At 43.1% G+C, this 14,814-nt stretch overlaps 2 protein-coding genes across 3 annotated transcripts in view; one reads left to right on the top strand and one right to left on the bottom strand.

The window, feature by feature from the left end:
• The window catches only part of Sgcg (sarcoglycan gamma), a 31,152-nt gene extending 23,377 nt beyond the window's left edge, over positions 1 to 7,775 (bottom strand). Inside the window, exons 1-2 of one of the 2 annotated variants that reach the window (XM_041634034.1) lie at positions 7,643 to 7,775; positions 1,802 to 1,999 (exon numbers count right to left, since the gene is read on the bottom strand). In XM_041634034.1, the coding sequence (XP_041489968.1) occupies positions 1,802 to 1,996 (195 nt within the window). In that variant the 5' untranslated portion in view covers positions 1,997 to 1,999; positions 7,643 to 7,775. The remainder of the gene's footprint in view (positions 1 to 1,801; positions 2,000 to 7,642) is intronic. The other variant, XM_041634035.1, reaches the window with a different exon arrangement.
• Positions 1 to 14,814, top strand: part of Sacs (sacsin molecular chaperone) — a 139,765-nt gene that overhangs the window by 114,727 nt on the left and 10,224 nt on the right. The window lies entirely within an intron of this gene.

Genomic DNA, 14,814 nt, shown 5'->3' with positions numbered 1-14,814 from the left:
AGAATCCCATCCCCAGATTCTCAAAACAAGGACTTCTTGGGACATAGCTTAATGGTAGAGCACTTGCCCAACATGCAAATGGCCCTGTATTCAACTCTCAGCACTACAAAACAAAGTGTACCTGAAATATCAAGGCAGATAAAATTATGCCATTATTCTTAACAAATGAGAATGCTTAGAATAAAATAAATTCCTTCAGACTGCTAGTATTTTATTTACTAAATCTGCTGTGAATATTGAAGTGTTTGTCCAGTATTCATGCACATTGGATCAGAGTGTTTAAAACATGCAGACGTTGCATTGCTCTGGCTTGGGCATGGTGTAAGTGTGTCCCTCCAAGGCAGTAGTTCTCAACCTGTGGGTCACAACCCCATTTGGGGTTGGATGATCCTTTCATAAGGGTCATCTAAGACTATCAGAAATGTCAGATATTTACATTAAGTTTCATAACAGTAGCAAAGTTACTTGTAACAATGAAAATAATTTTATGGATGGGATCATCACAACATAAGGAACTGTATTAAAGGGTCACAGGATTAGGAAGGTTGAGAACCACTTCTCCAAGGCTTCCTTTGTGGGAAGTTTGGCAATTGTGGTGGCAGCTTTTTGGACTTTTAAGGGGTGGGTCCACATGGAAGGTTCTGGGGTCAATGGCAACTTGTACCTGAGATATTTGTCTGGAGCCCTTGGTTAGCTCCATAGGAGGGTTGTGATAAAACCCCAGCTGGGCCCCACCCAGCCTGGCTGGCTTTTGCCTGCTGATGTGATGCTTCCTGTCACATGCATTCCTGCATTCCCACCAAACATCTTCAGGTCCCCATTAGAGCTGAATCTAAGCCCTTAAACCTCCCAAAGTGTGAGAAGAGTTTTCTTTAGACTCAGCTCTAAATGGTCCATCTCTATAAAGTCCCTCCGCCAAATGGCTTGGGCATCATCAGGGAAGGGGTGGCTGGAAGAAGGGAAGAGCTGGAGGATGGGGAGGAGTGCTGAGCACGGAGAAATTCACAACCACTGTAGCTATCTGTACGAGACCAAGCCAGCCAAAAGTCTGGCATGGATGGATAGATGACCTCGGGGCCACACCCTTCCTGAGGAACTACGGCAGTGGATAAACTGCAGAGGGAGAGAGAATCACTCTTCCTTTGCATGTGGCTATTGGTAGGCAGATTTCCCATGCTCCCCAAACCCCTGTATGTGTGCGCAGCACTAATCGGAGTTAGTGAGCTATAAAAATAATGACATGAAGTTGGGAGTTGGGTCTGTTAAGAGAGATATGAGGAGAATTGGAGGGGGGAGATGGGAAGAATATGATCATATTCTAATGTATACATACATAAAGTTATCAAGAATAAAGGAAAAAATGAAACAAAAAACTGAATGAAAAACAAAAATTATCTTCTTTAAAGCAAACATATTCCTGCTCAGGTATTTCATTCTGGTAATTAAGTAGGTGAGGGCAGGTGTGAAACACTAAGCCCAGAGGACTGATGACATTAGGAAAATCTGTGATTTAGATAGTTCTATAGACCATATTCTACAAATGGCCTTTAAGATATCTTGACTCAATCAACCACAAATTCAAGAGTAGAATTTTCCTACCCTATAGAGAAAATAACTAATGAAAAATATAATGCAATAAGGGCCCAAAAGAAAAAAATCAGCACACTGTAGTTTAGAGTATGCAGAGAACAATTCCAATAAGCTATGAAAATCCTGAGAAAGACAGGAAGTGTCTATCTATGCACTAGTAAGGCAATGATCCAGCATATCTGGAGCATGCTCAGGAAAAGACAGAACTCACCGGAGAAAACCACATCACTTTCAGAATCCAAATGGTGAGAGCGAGGTTCACAACAAGGAGGGCGAGCAAGAGAAGAACAAATAGGTAGAGGCAGCGTTTCCTCCAGCCGTAAATGCCTATCTTGTAGACGTGCTGGTTCTCGGGTCTCTCTACGTGGGTGCCCTCCGTGACCGTGGTGTACTGTTCTCGTACCATCTTCTAGGGGAGTAAAGGAGGACAGGAGAGGGGGAAGGAGGGAGGAGAGAGAACTTAGTTGCCAGGACTGATTTGTTATGAGTCTAGAAAACAAATTTAGCCCAGACTTAAATTTCTAGAAGTGATAATTTTTAAAAAGAGACCAGAAGCTGGGTATGGTGTGCACACCTGTAAGGCCAGGGCTCAGGAGTGCAGGGGGGCAGGATTCAGATGAATTCTTGGTTATATAGGGAGCTCAAAATCAGATTCATAAAGCTCTGTCTCAAAGGAAGAACAAATGAGGAGGGGTGTACTATTACTTTGAAACATGTCATACTGTTTCAACAACAGGAAAATATTTAACTTGTCATTTAAAATAATTTGGATGTGACCAATTCACTTAAAATCCAATGGCCATAATTTTTCACACACACACATGCACACACGCTCACACACACATACACACACGCTCACACAACACTCTTACACACATGTGTGCACACACATGCACACACACTCTCATACACACATGTGTGCACACACACTCACACACACACACACTCTCTCTCTTTCTTTCTCTCTCTCTCTCTCTCTCTCTCTCACACACACACACGCACACACACCTATGGCTTTCAAAATGCTACAGAGCTGAACTTGACATTGAAACATCAACCTTAAAGCCAAGTTATCAAAAAAGGAACAAAAATCAAGGTGGTATCCAGATTTTTTTAACGTAATTACTCAGTTTGACTCTGAGTAGTTAAATTATGTTTTCCTTCACCTAAATGATTCAGAATTATGAATGATGTTTTAAACAGGATGCCTGTGACACCTGTCTTTGCCAAGAACTGACATATGTTAAGATAGATTATAATATGTGTGAGAGTGAATGTTTACAAATATCATTTTTATAAACAAAAGAGTTCTGGTTAAAAATAAATCCTTTATTTTACCTTTACACCAAGTATAAAAGAAAATGTTAGGGAAGAGGTCGATGAAAGTCGTGAGTGATGACGACTCAGACTGGAAACGGCGCATGCGCATAGCACTCAAGCGGGTCTCCTCCCTGACACCTCGTGCATGGGGTGTCCGTTCATTTTTAGGGTGATTTGGAAGCAGCCATACTGAAAATGAAAGATGTCCAGATAATTCGCTGTCTGTGTGTAACTTAGTGGTGGGCACTTCCCCCATGTAGTGACAATGCGGAAGTGTGTTTCTGTCACAAAGAATTTCCAAGTCCTCAGGACTGACCCTGCATCCTCTGGACACCTAGTGCTGGCAGCTTTACCGGGTGCTATTAGCTCAGTTCTCCGATCTCCTTCAGTCTTCCTTATAATCCTGCCTAATACCCCTGCCATTCTTTCCCATTTCTGATGAAACAAATTATCCCAAGCTGAGTGGCTTATATATGTGCTGTTTCTTGCAGTCAGAAGTTCAGAAAATGTATCTGCAAGACCAAACTCAATGTGACCTGGAGGATCTAGCTGAGAATCTGCCCCAATCTCTGACCTCCATGCTGTTTCCTCCTACACATCTTCTCTGACTTCGCCATCCCTGCCCAAACCCTAAATCCTACCTTGTGTTGGCTTTGGACTCCCTGGAGAACTCAAGATCACTTTTCCACCCCAAGAGCCAACACTATCACATATACTAAATTCCTCTTTCCATGAAAGGTTGAGACATTCCCTGATGTGGGGTTCCCCTCTGTATGCTATGAATATGTTTTATTACCACTGGTTAATAAATAAAGTTGTTTCAGCCAATGGCTTAGCAGAGCAAAGCTAGATACGATATCTGAACAGAGATATATAGAAAGAGTGGGTTGCATCAAAGAGATGCCAAGTATCTAATGAAGGAGAAAGACACCAGCCAGAACCTTACCTGGTAAGCCACAGCGTCATGGTGATATACAGATTAATAGAATTGCGTTAATTCAAGATATAAGAGCTAGCTAGAAATATGCCTGAGTCATTGGCCAAACAGTGTTATAATTAATATGGTTTCTGTGTGATTATTCAGGTTTTATCAGTTGGGAAATGAATGAACAGTCTCTGCCTGCAATTCCCAGGTTAGGCATAGACATGTTTGGAGGTTATTAATCTGTCTACCATAAAGTATGACAAAGCTCAGGATATAAAACTGAGAGGGAATCAGCAGTTTAGAGCCCTTGCTAACTAAGGACCTGGGCTTGATCCCCCAAACCCACATTGTATGACTCACAGTTCCCTGTAATGCTAGTTCCAGTGGACCGATGCACATACACAGATATAAACTCTGGCCCACACTAAATATAAATGTTACAAAAAACAACCAACATTCACCAAAGCATTTGTGATTCTCAAGATCTGAACTCCAGTCAACGTGCATGCATGGCCATTGCCCCAGCCCTGAGATGGCCTTCCACAACTTTCTGTCTCTATGCTGTCTCTTACAGTACTCTACCTGGGAGTACACCGCCATGCCTTCACTACCACCAACAGGATTCCTCCTGCCTTCTCCCTGACCCCTACTGTTCCAGCCCCACAGGTTTTAGTGAATGTGTACCCTAAGTGTGACTCCTGCCTCGGCAGCTGCTGTCCTCTGCTCAGAAGGTCTCCCAGGTAACAGCACCTCCCTGCAGCCCCTGCTCTGGCAGCTGAGATAGCGCTATGCTCCTTCCTGCTGAAGTTTGTCCCACATCACTTAGTTCTATCAGTGATGCTGTGTATTTTACCTGGGTATTTTTCTGTACTTGATTCTGTCACCACATATGAGTCCCAAGAAGGTAGGGTTCCGAACTGTTGGGCCACTCTGTTGTGCCCCAGCACCTGAACAGCATGTGCCATTATTGTATGAACTCAATAAATACTTGTTGAATAAGCCAGCTATATTAGATACACAAACCCCCAGAACATTTTATTGAAATTGTAGCTGGATACAGAACAATAGAATGTGAGGGGTCTGAGTTGTCTCATTTGTATGTATATAGGTGATGTGGAGATATGTAGATACGATATCTGAACAGAGATATATAGAAAGAGTGGGTTGCATCAAAGAGATGCCAAGTATCTAATGAAGGAGAAAGACACCAGCCAGAACCTTACCTGGTAAGCCACAGCGTCATGGTGATATACAGATTAATAGAATTGCGTTAATTCAAGATATAAGAGCTAGCTAGAAATATGCCTGAGAAATATATATAGGATCACCACACTCACAGGCACATCTCCCTAGAAAGAGGAACCTGGGCTCAAACCATCCTTGACTTATGCTCACCCTCCTCTTCATAAAGGCATCTCTCACACAAGAGAGTGTGTTTATGGTATGCAGCTGGACAGAGATGGGGTTATTGCATGCAGCTGGACAGTGAGGCAGGGCAGGATTATTACACACAGATAAATAAGGAGCTGTTATACACAGTGAAAAGGCTGAGTAGAGACAGCCAAGGGCAGGCAGAGAAAGCTATGGTGGACATTTTCTTCACACACTATCAATACCCACGCAGAGACCACTGGGGCAAGGCTTTGCCATTCCTCTGAGCCTTGCCCAGAAAGGCCTTGCCTTTTACTGTGGGTCTAAGGCATTAGGGTCATTGATATGGGTGGGCATTATCAAACAATACATATTCTCTCAGGACTTTACTTACTCCTAACAAATATAAAAGACTCCTATATGATCTTCTCCAGGAAATTCCCTACATGACAACATGACAAAATTAAAAGGCCTCTGAAGGGGAAGAAATGACAAAGTGTGGCAAAGGTTTTACAGCTGTCATAGGCCACAGAGCTGAAGGTAAGGCAGTTTCATTGGCTTTGTTTTTGCCAATAGTCTGTTTCCTTCACAGCCAGAAATACAGTTTCTTTTTCTCCAGTCTTAATTACTTATGATAAATCTCAAGCCATACCTATTGCATCAAACAGTAAACACACGCACACACGCACACACACATACACACACACACTACAGATTGTCTACAATGTGTTGAAAAAAAAGCCACTGCAGAGTTGAAGGATCTCCCAAGAGGACAGGGAGGCAACATGGGAGCTGATGCGGTGGGGACGAAGCTCCTCAGTGGTCAAGTGACCAGCTCCTCTGCTGGAGATGCTGAGGCAGCTGATAGAGTGGAACCCAGACCCAAGAACCGAACTGTAGGGCTTTGTCACAGGGCCTGAGAAGGACAGAGCTACACAGATACTGATTGGGTGAGGAGGGGAAGGTAGAAAGAAAGAATGCATGTCCTGAAGGAATGGAGAAGAGGCAGAATTAGCCTCAGGGTTCTGTCCTTGTTTTTTTTTTTTTTTTAATAACAGTTTGGCTTAATGGCTGGAAGACCAGGTGTCTCTATCTATCTATCTATCTATCTATCTATCTATCTATCCATATCATCTATTTATCAACCAATTATCCATCTATCACCTATCTATCTACCTACCTATCTATCAATCAATCATCTATTATCTATCCATCACCTATCTAGCTATATAACTATCTATCATCTATCTATCTATCTATCTATCTATGTATCTATCTAATCTATCTGTCTATCATCATCATCATCATCATCATCATCATCATCATCATCATCATCATCATCTACCTGGTTGTGAACCTAGGACTTTACATGTTAGGAAAGCTCTGTAACACAGAACTGTATCTCAAGCCCCAGGAAATATATTTTTAATAGGACAAGATGGAAAGGTGTTATTTTCAGTATTTAACAACCATCTTTGTCAAGGTGACTTGGGAACTTGGACGTGACCATCTTCAGAATCACAGTCTGAGATATTGCTGTCCCTTTGGCTTTGAAAGAAAATCTCAACCCATTTTAGAACCCACAAAATTAACTCTTCTAGTTTTGAAATTCCCAAAGTTGATCTCCTTGTATCTAGATATTTCCAAGAAAAGAGCAAAAAGCAAACAGGCCAGGCTTTTGTAGTTCCTGTGAACCCAGACTCACCTTCTCCCAGTCCTGTTGGTTTTTCCCTGGCCTTCTTCAGTTCCTTTAAAAGTAACTCATAGTTTCCAACCTCCACATAGTAACTTAGTAACAAAGACACAACCCTAATCTGAGCTGTCGAAAGCACCAGTCCTCTTTAGAGTTACCCCACAGGATGGCTTTTATCTGTGCATAGCACTTTCTCTTCTCCCCCCAAATCTTGTGAGGGAAACAGTCCAAGAACAGTTCTGGAGCTGGCTTGACACTAGGCTGTTGTGCTGTTGATTATCAGTTTATAAAACACCTTGACTTTTGTTCCCATTTTCACCTATTAGTGTCTCTAAGAAAAGCACCCAGAAGGTCTGAAGCGTCAGACTCAGTTTACCAGAAAGGCTTGGGTGGAGTTGAAGGTGACTTTAAAGAGCATACTTCTCTGTTCAACTGTCAGAGTCAACATCCCATGACACAGCCACATTGTTATGACGAGTCTGCAACTGTCAGCAACAGGACCACGCTAAGGTTAGGGTTAGGGTTAGGGTAGTCCCTGAAGTTGCTGGCACTAACACGGGCGAAACGCGAGGGGAACTGGATTTTGTTAATAATGAAAATAAAATTGAGAGAATTTATTCAGCTTTATTTTAGATGATTAACGATTATGCCACTGGAGAAAAAGAAGTTAGAAATCTTGTATCTATTTGATTTATAAGTTACACATTAATCATATAAAATCCAAGTGGAAACTGATTACTTACCTTAGCGACTCAAAACCACACTGATGAACTGGTTCCAGATGAGGACCCGAGCTCTGCGGAACGGAAAGAATTAAACTCCCATTTGTGTAGGGCGAGGGGACACTGACTTCTGGCTCTGCCCAGAGAAAAGACTCTTGGCTCAGGTTTCTGCCCCTCCTGTAGCAACAGGCGAATCTAATTTTACCCGGTGACCTCAATCGCTCGGACTCTGTTAAAACTGGGAACCAATTTCAGCCTGCACACTCGCGTGTGCCAAACCCAAGCCAGAGCCACACAGAATTCCAACCATTCCTGCAAAGCCAGCACCCAGACAGGTAAACCCTGCCCCACTTTCTGAAAAGCGTCTTTGTCTTGAGGAAGAAGAGTAAGTGGGCTTCTTTGGTGAGCTCCAATTTTTTTTTTTTTTTTTTTTTTTGGTTTTTCGAGACAGGGTTTCTCTGTGGTTTTGGAGCCTGTCCTGGAACTAGCTCTTGTAGACCAGGCTGGTCTCGAACTCACAGAGATCTGCCTGCCTCTGCCTCCTGAGTGCTGGGATTAAAGGCGTGCGCCACCACCGCCCGGCTCGGGTTCCCTTTTCTTACCCAGAGATGGGAAACTATCCAGTAACAAACAGTCTGTCTTTGAAAAACACTTTCCTTAAGTCCCATTGTCAGTGAAAATTATTTGAGAAGAAATTTACATCATGCTTACCATAAGAAACAGAATCTAAACAAACTTTCCATATTAAAAAGATGCTTTTCAAGAAAGATAATACATCCATTTAACAAATTCTGTGGATGTAACCATCTGGTGCTAAATTGTCTTCATTTAAAAAATAATTGGTTCATTTAATTTTTATCAGGTACACATATATCAACTTTTGGATCATCCTAATCTTTATTTTGAGTTATTGGTATGCTGCCGAGCAGCATGAATTAAGGCAGATTAAATTACATGCTTTGGGATCTGTGTCATACCAGCAAACATGGCATAGACGGGCAGCGTCACACAGACACGTAGTTAATTTCTACTTTGTCCTCGGGAGACTTCCTTTCTATTTATTTTCATTGTGTCTTTGTAACTGTTTGAAACCTGATGCTTCCCTGCAGCAACAGCTGCAGGCCTTAATTAAACCAGGACAGTATCCACCAATCTTGTATTTCTAGGGCACCTGGAGCTCTTTCATGGATCCTCCACACACAGTTGTCTGCTATGACAATTCAAACTGAAAACCAGAGCACAGCAATCAGTTCTTAATCAAAATATTTAACCTATGTGCCAAGGATGCCGCCTTCACCTTTCAGACAGACACGGATGGGAAAACACAAGTCTGAAAGCCCTAACTCTGTATTCTGATTGAACGTGACAGTTGAAGGTCAACATCGTCCCTTTCATTGGTCAGTATGTTGGGTTTGTAATCATGCTCTTGACATTGGGAATGGCTTTCATGTCTAGTATCATGTGTGTTTTCCACTCACACTTAACATAATTTTATGTTATCGGTGTCTACATCCAGTACTCCAGGTGAGAATGACTCAGAGGTGGGTCTGATTTTATAGAGTAATTGAAATTATTGTAACAAGAATTTTATATTTCCAATGTCGGTCTACCTTAAGTCTGAAACTCACATGTGATGTATTTTCAATGGAATTATAACATCCCTTTAACAGTCTTCAGATTTTTTTTTTTTGCTCAAAAGATCTTTTACTACTAAACTTGGGTACCAGAGGTACCATGACCATAGAAGTGTGGTGCCTCAAAGATGATGACCATCTAAGGATGCTCTGACACGGGGCAGGGAGAACAGTGGTGCCTCAAAGATGATGCCTCAAAGATGATGGCCATCTAAGGATGCTCTGACATGGGGCAAGGAGGACAGCGGTGAATGGCAATGGGAAGATGAGGGGAAGCAACAGAGTGGCCTGTATTTACACCAGACCTTCTGCTGTGTTGTATCGATGCGGTCCTTGTTCTTTAAAGTCCTTCTGGTTGTCCTAAGGGTCAGCCAGGGGCATCGGCCACTGGCGTGAGACATTGCTGTCCATGAGAAAGAGCAGGCTTTGTCCCAGAGACCGCCTGAGGAAACAAAGCAAAGGGACTACCTCTGTCAGGGAAAACTGTTCATTTCTCCTTGGGCTCCCTTTCCTCGACAGTGGCTCCCTGACACCAACTAGTTTTCGTTTTATGCCAGGGAAGAATATGCTATGAGTTGACCGACATTTTCTTCATGACCTGACTTTTTCCACTTTGCCAACCTTCACTTCTCTGCTGGCTGTTTCCCTTCTTTGGGGGGGGTGTTTACCTGCTGCAGTCAGAGTGCCCCACGGACAGATGGATTCTCAGTGTGGCTCCTCATTTGCCACCTCCTGGGCCTGGAGCTGTCGGCTCTTAAATCTCATGCTCAGTTCTGTGTCACAAGAAGCTACTCAGACTCCACACTGGGCAGGACGTGCCCTTTGCCTGTGAAGGGCGGGCATCCTCCATCTTTTCAACCTCCAGCAGGACCTTGGATTCTTCTTGGACTCAGAGTGTGTCCTTGGACAGTAGACGTCCATTTTGCATTTGTTTTTCCTATTGATTTGAATGGGAACTTGGTGTGTAAATAATTTCACATCGTAGGCCCTTGCTTGAAATCTTCCCTCCCATGCTTTGTCACAGGGATATTCGAGGTCACTGGGGTGTTTGTTTGTTACAGTTACCTTTTGTGTTCTTTTCTGAATCCTTCTTACTGGAGGGATTTCGTTTGTGTTTGGTTTTTTTTTCCCCCACATAGTTAAAAGCCTGAGGCTGGGTACTCTATCAACAACCTTTCTTGTGGTCCTGGTGGCTGAGAAAGAGCTCCCAATAAGTCTTTCTTTTATGTGGTTCTCATCTATACACCTAGCCCTGAACTAATTCATACATGTAATGTACTCTGGGGTCTCAGAATCCTCTAAGGTTGTGTCCTCAACAGCCTAACTTCCTCCCACTAGAACCACCTCCTAATGGTTCCCACCACCCATTCCTCTATGATCAAACCCTGAACACTCGGGTCTTTGAGGAACAGTCAAGGTCCAAACTGTAGCCCAGGGTTGATGTTTATAGACACGATATTATCCCTGTGTCTAAGGGAGCAACAATGGAAGGAACAGCAGCATTTTTCACCCAGAGCAGGGAAGATGTGGAATAAATGATGGCAGAGTCCATTGTGGACACACAGGGTGTAGATTGGGCTGAACTGTTGGGTGGAGATGGGAGTGGGCAGCTTGGTGTTACGGCCAGAAGTCTTAAGAACACAGATATGCAATTCATAAAATGATAGTGAAATGGGGGGTTCTGTTTGTTTGATAGATGCTGGGATTAGCAAATGTGAGTTGTATCTCAGAAACACAGCAGAAATTGTGTCAAATAATTATAGCAAGAGAATTGTTTTTATTGTGCTCAGCCTTTACAGTTTAATGTTACTTCTTTAACTCAAGGTTGGTGAAACACCTTGTCTATCAAACTTTAGATTCTCACCAGACACTGAGTCTGCCTCTTCATAATACACACAGTAAACATTTCCTACCTCCATCCAGTAAGCAACAGGACGTCACCTCCACCTTGGGCTCACTTTCTACATCTAATAAAAACGTTTAGATGGTCCATACCTGTACTTGGGAGGCAGAGGCAGGAAGACTGCTAGGAATTTGAGAGCCAGCCTGGACTTCATGATGACACCCTATCTAAAATGCAAAAGCAAAGACAAAAGTAGTTAACTACTGGAAACAGTCTTAATGATTGTGTGTGTAGAGGTTCTCCTTCATCTGGGATGCTTATTCTACTTAAAGGGGAGCAGGGCTACAAATAACCAGAGTCCAGAGTTTGAAAAATACAGACTATTCAATGGGTAGAAAAATATAACATTACTCCTTAAATATGCAGTTAAGGGTTTTAAATTTAGGCAGCAGAGGAAAGCGTTCAACTCCTCTTAGTTGGAAACCAAGGAAATTTAGTTTAGAGAAATTGAAAAATCTTTCTCCAATCATGAGCACAATTTATGAACTATTTTCATATTTTTCACCTTACTTCTAGCTCATATACATACATTCTGTGTATTCTTCTTAAGGACCTCTCTGCCCACTTCATTTAACTAGTGAAGCAGTAATAAAATGATAAAATAATATCTGTGCAAATGACTATGGTTACTGATAGAACAATACGAACGACACATTTGAAATACAGATTATGCATATCTATAGCTTCCTTCTTTTTGAGTTATTATGTAGTTCTGATGATAAGCTTGAAGGATGATCTAATACAGCATAGTGCATAAAACCTCACACAGATGATTCTTTGAAAATATTCTATTTCCAAAAAAGAATAGGATCTGTCTCTTTGTGTTAATTTTAATTTTTATAAATTACATGTACTTTATTAAAAATTTGTGTGTGTGGCATACGCATTTTATGTAACCTGTCTGCATCCTTGTATATGGGTGTGTATGCACATGTGCACATGTGTGTCTGGAAACCAGAGGCCAACCTCAGGTATTTACCCCAATCACTCTCAACCTGATTTTTGAGGCAGGGTCTCTCACTAAACCCAAGGCTCACTGATTTGGACAGACGAGCTGGCCAATGCACTCCAAATCGTCCTTTCTCCACCTCCCCAGTGCTAGGACCAGAACTGTGCCATCATGCTCAGATTTGCTCAGAGGGATCTTAGGTTACTGGTTTCCATTCATTATGCTTGACATGCTAACATTTCTTGACATTATATTTATTATTTATTCAGTGAGTGTGTATGTGTGTGTTTACAAGCACATTCTTGTCATGGCAGGTGTCGGGGGTCAGAGGACAACTCGCAGGAGTAAGTTCCTTCCCTCTATGTGGATCCCAGGGATCAAACCCTGGCCATGGAATTGTCTGCGAGCCCTTTCTGCACAGCGCCCCCCCCCCCCCCCCCCCCCCCCGTCCACTTAGCTGCGCACCTGAACGTGAGGCCTTCCTTCCTCTGGATTCAGACGGGTTAGTAGCACTCATGTGTGGCAGTCTGCACTCACAGGAAGAATGGCAGTTGTCTAGGATGCTGTACCCTATCAGGAAGGATGTTGAGTACCAGCTCTGAAACTTACCAGAGGCTCTGGTACAGCTTCCTTTGTATGATGCTGGGGTCCAAAGCTAAGTTTTGGAGCTAAGCTCCTAATATGGTATGTAAATGGGTTCTTTATTAAAAAGAGAACTCACAGATCACAACGAGGAAACAGGAATAGAAAGAAATATCCGGGCCGGTGTGGCGAGGGGGGAGCGAGAGGGCGGGCCTTTTGGTTCCCAAAGCCACGCCCAACCTCTCAAAGACCATTGGCTGAAGGAGGTTCTCCATCAGGGGCAGGGGCAGGTGGATGAAATGAAATAGCCAGGGTACATGGCTTTACGGAGAAGCTGGGGCAACGTGATCTACACAGCATCTCCTTTTAGGGAGTGTGGGGCACATAGACGAAAAGGCACGAAGCCCCCCCCCCCCACACACACACGTGAGAAGTCATCTGGAAACGGACTGAATATTTAGATTGGATCGTTTGAACCGAGGGTGGTTTGTAAAGAAAGAGAAAGAGTAAAGGAGCCTGTGGGATAGCTCTGTAGATAGTGCTTGCTGTACAAGCCTGACTACCTGAAGTTAATCCCAAACCGGAAGCAAAGGTGAACTCGAGAACTGCCTGCTGAAAGTTGTCTCTAGCTTCCCCACGGGCATCTGGCCCGGCACATTCCCCTTCACCACATGCCTGTCACACGTGCATCATAATAAATACTACAATAAAATACTATAATAAAAACGGAGTCAGGAAGTCTCACAGGCACCCCCGAGGAAGGAACTAAAATGCCTGCCGCTGGGCAGGAGAGTCTGGCCCAGCAGGAGGAGGGGAAGCGCGCTGCGCTGCTTTCAGCCGGTTTCAATTAGGCTAAAGTTTAATTTAGGTCCAGTTCCCGGCAGGGCTGTTCAGGACTGAGACACACCAATTTAAACCCCAGCGTGGGGACGGGCGTGGTTTCATATTTGCTGCGTTCTCTTTTCTCGGGACACCGATTACTGTAAATGAACAATTAAATTAGAAAAAGGGATTAGCCAGTGTTTCCAAATTAAGTATTAGGGCCACGCTATTTAATGGGGGAAGATAGAAGAACTATCTGTTCCCTTAAGTAGCCTTAAGTAATGAAGAAGCATTGAGTTTATATTTCTGTCCCCCCCCTCATCTCCTACTTCAGTGGGCTATTTCCCTTACGTACAACAAAAAGACATGAAAAAACAGAAGCTGGAATGCAGTAATTTCATTTCCTAATTTAACTGTCAGGTCCAGGAAGGTAACGTTTGGGAATTCATCAAACTGATCCTGGAAGAGAGATCAAGCTTTGTACCATCGCCAACACATGTCTGTTGGGTTCACATCCCATCAATTCAGCTACAGGGAGATGGGCTTTCTGGGACACAGCTTTTGTTCCCACCTTCAGATTGCAGACTGTTGAGATCTCTGGGCCAACATTACCCTGTCTATACAGGTCACATTCTGTCAATACAATTCCAGAAAAGGCAACAGAATTGGGTTTATCTTTTTCATTTCATTGAAACTATATCTGTTTCACTTAACTGCAGGGCAGGACAGCAACCCGTGTGGGACAGCCTGACATGGTTGCTATCTAAATGGTGCTCCGGTAAATTAGAGAAATTCCCAAGGTAACAAAACGCTGCTGATTCGAATTGTGTTTGTGTGTATAGTCTGCAAACATGTGAGAACTAAGGGGTTTTAAATGTTCTTATAACCATAATTATCTAGGTGTTTCTTTAAAGAGAATGGATTTACTACCCTCTTGCTCTCTGAGTGGTATTTTGATAGTTTCATGGAGGCCAACCTTTTGGTAAACACAAGAGTTTGCTTCTCTCTCCCAGAGTCAGCTGTGGAGTTCTGAGCCTTTGCTCAGTGGATCACCATGGTGAGCTTTTTTTCTTAAGGAGAGAGTTTATCTCATAGATGACAATGGTGAGTCAGAACCCCCTCTGTGTGCCACACAAGTTAGAATCTGTGTGTGGCATCTGCTAACCATTGAGTCTGATGTTTTATCCTGCAGCACAGTCATTAAAAGTAACAGGAATGCAGGTTCAGGGAGTTCAAAATGCCTGCAGTCAGCTGTGGGATTTTCAAAGTTCCCAAGTGATCTCACACCTGTGGAGGGCGTGTC

This window comes from Microtus oregoni, unplaced genomic scaffold (assembly GCF_018167655.1).
Source record: "Microtus oregoni isolate MIOR12 unplaced genomic scaffold, Mior012 000045F_ref0000178, whole genome shotgun sequence".
In the NCBI taxonomy this organism is placed as follows: domain Eukaryota; kingdom Metazoa; phylum Chordata; class Mammalia; order Rodentia; family Cricetidae; genus Microtus; species Microtus oregoni.
Note: the sequence above shows the minus strand (reverse complement) of the source record. Positions and strands in the feature narration are given on the sequence as shown.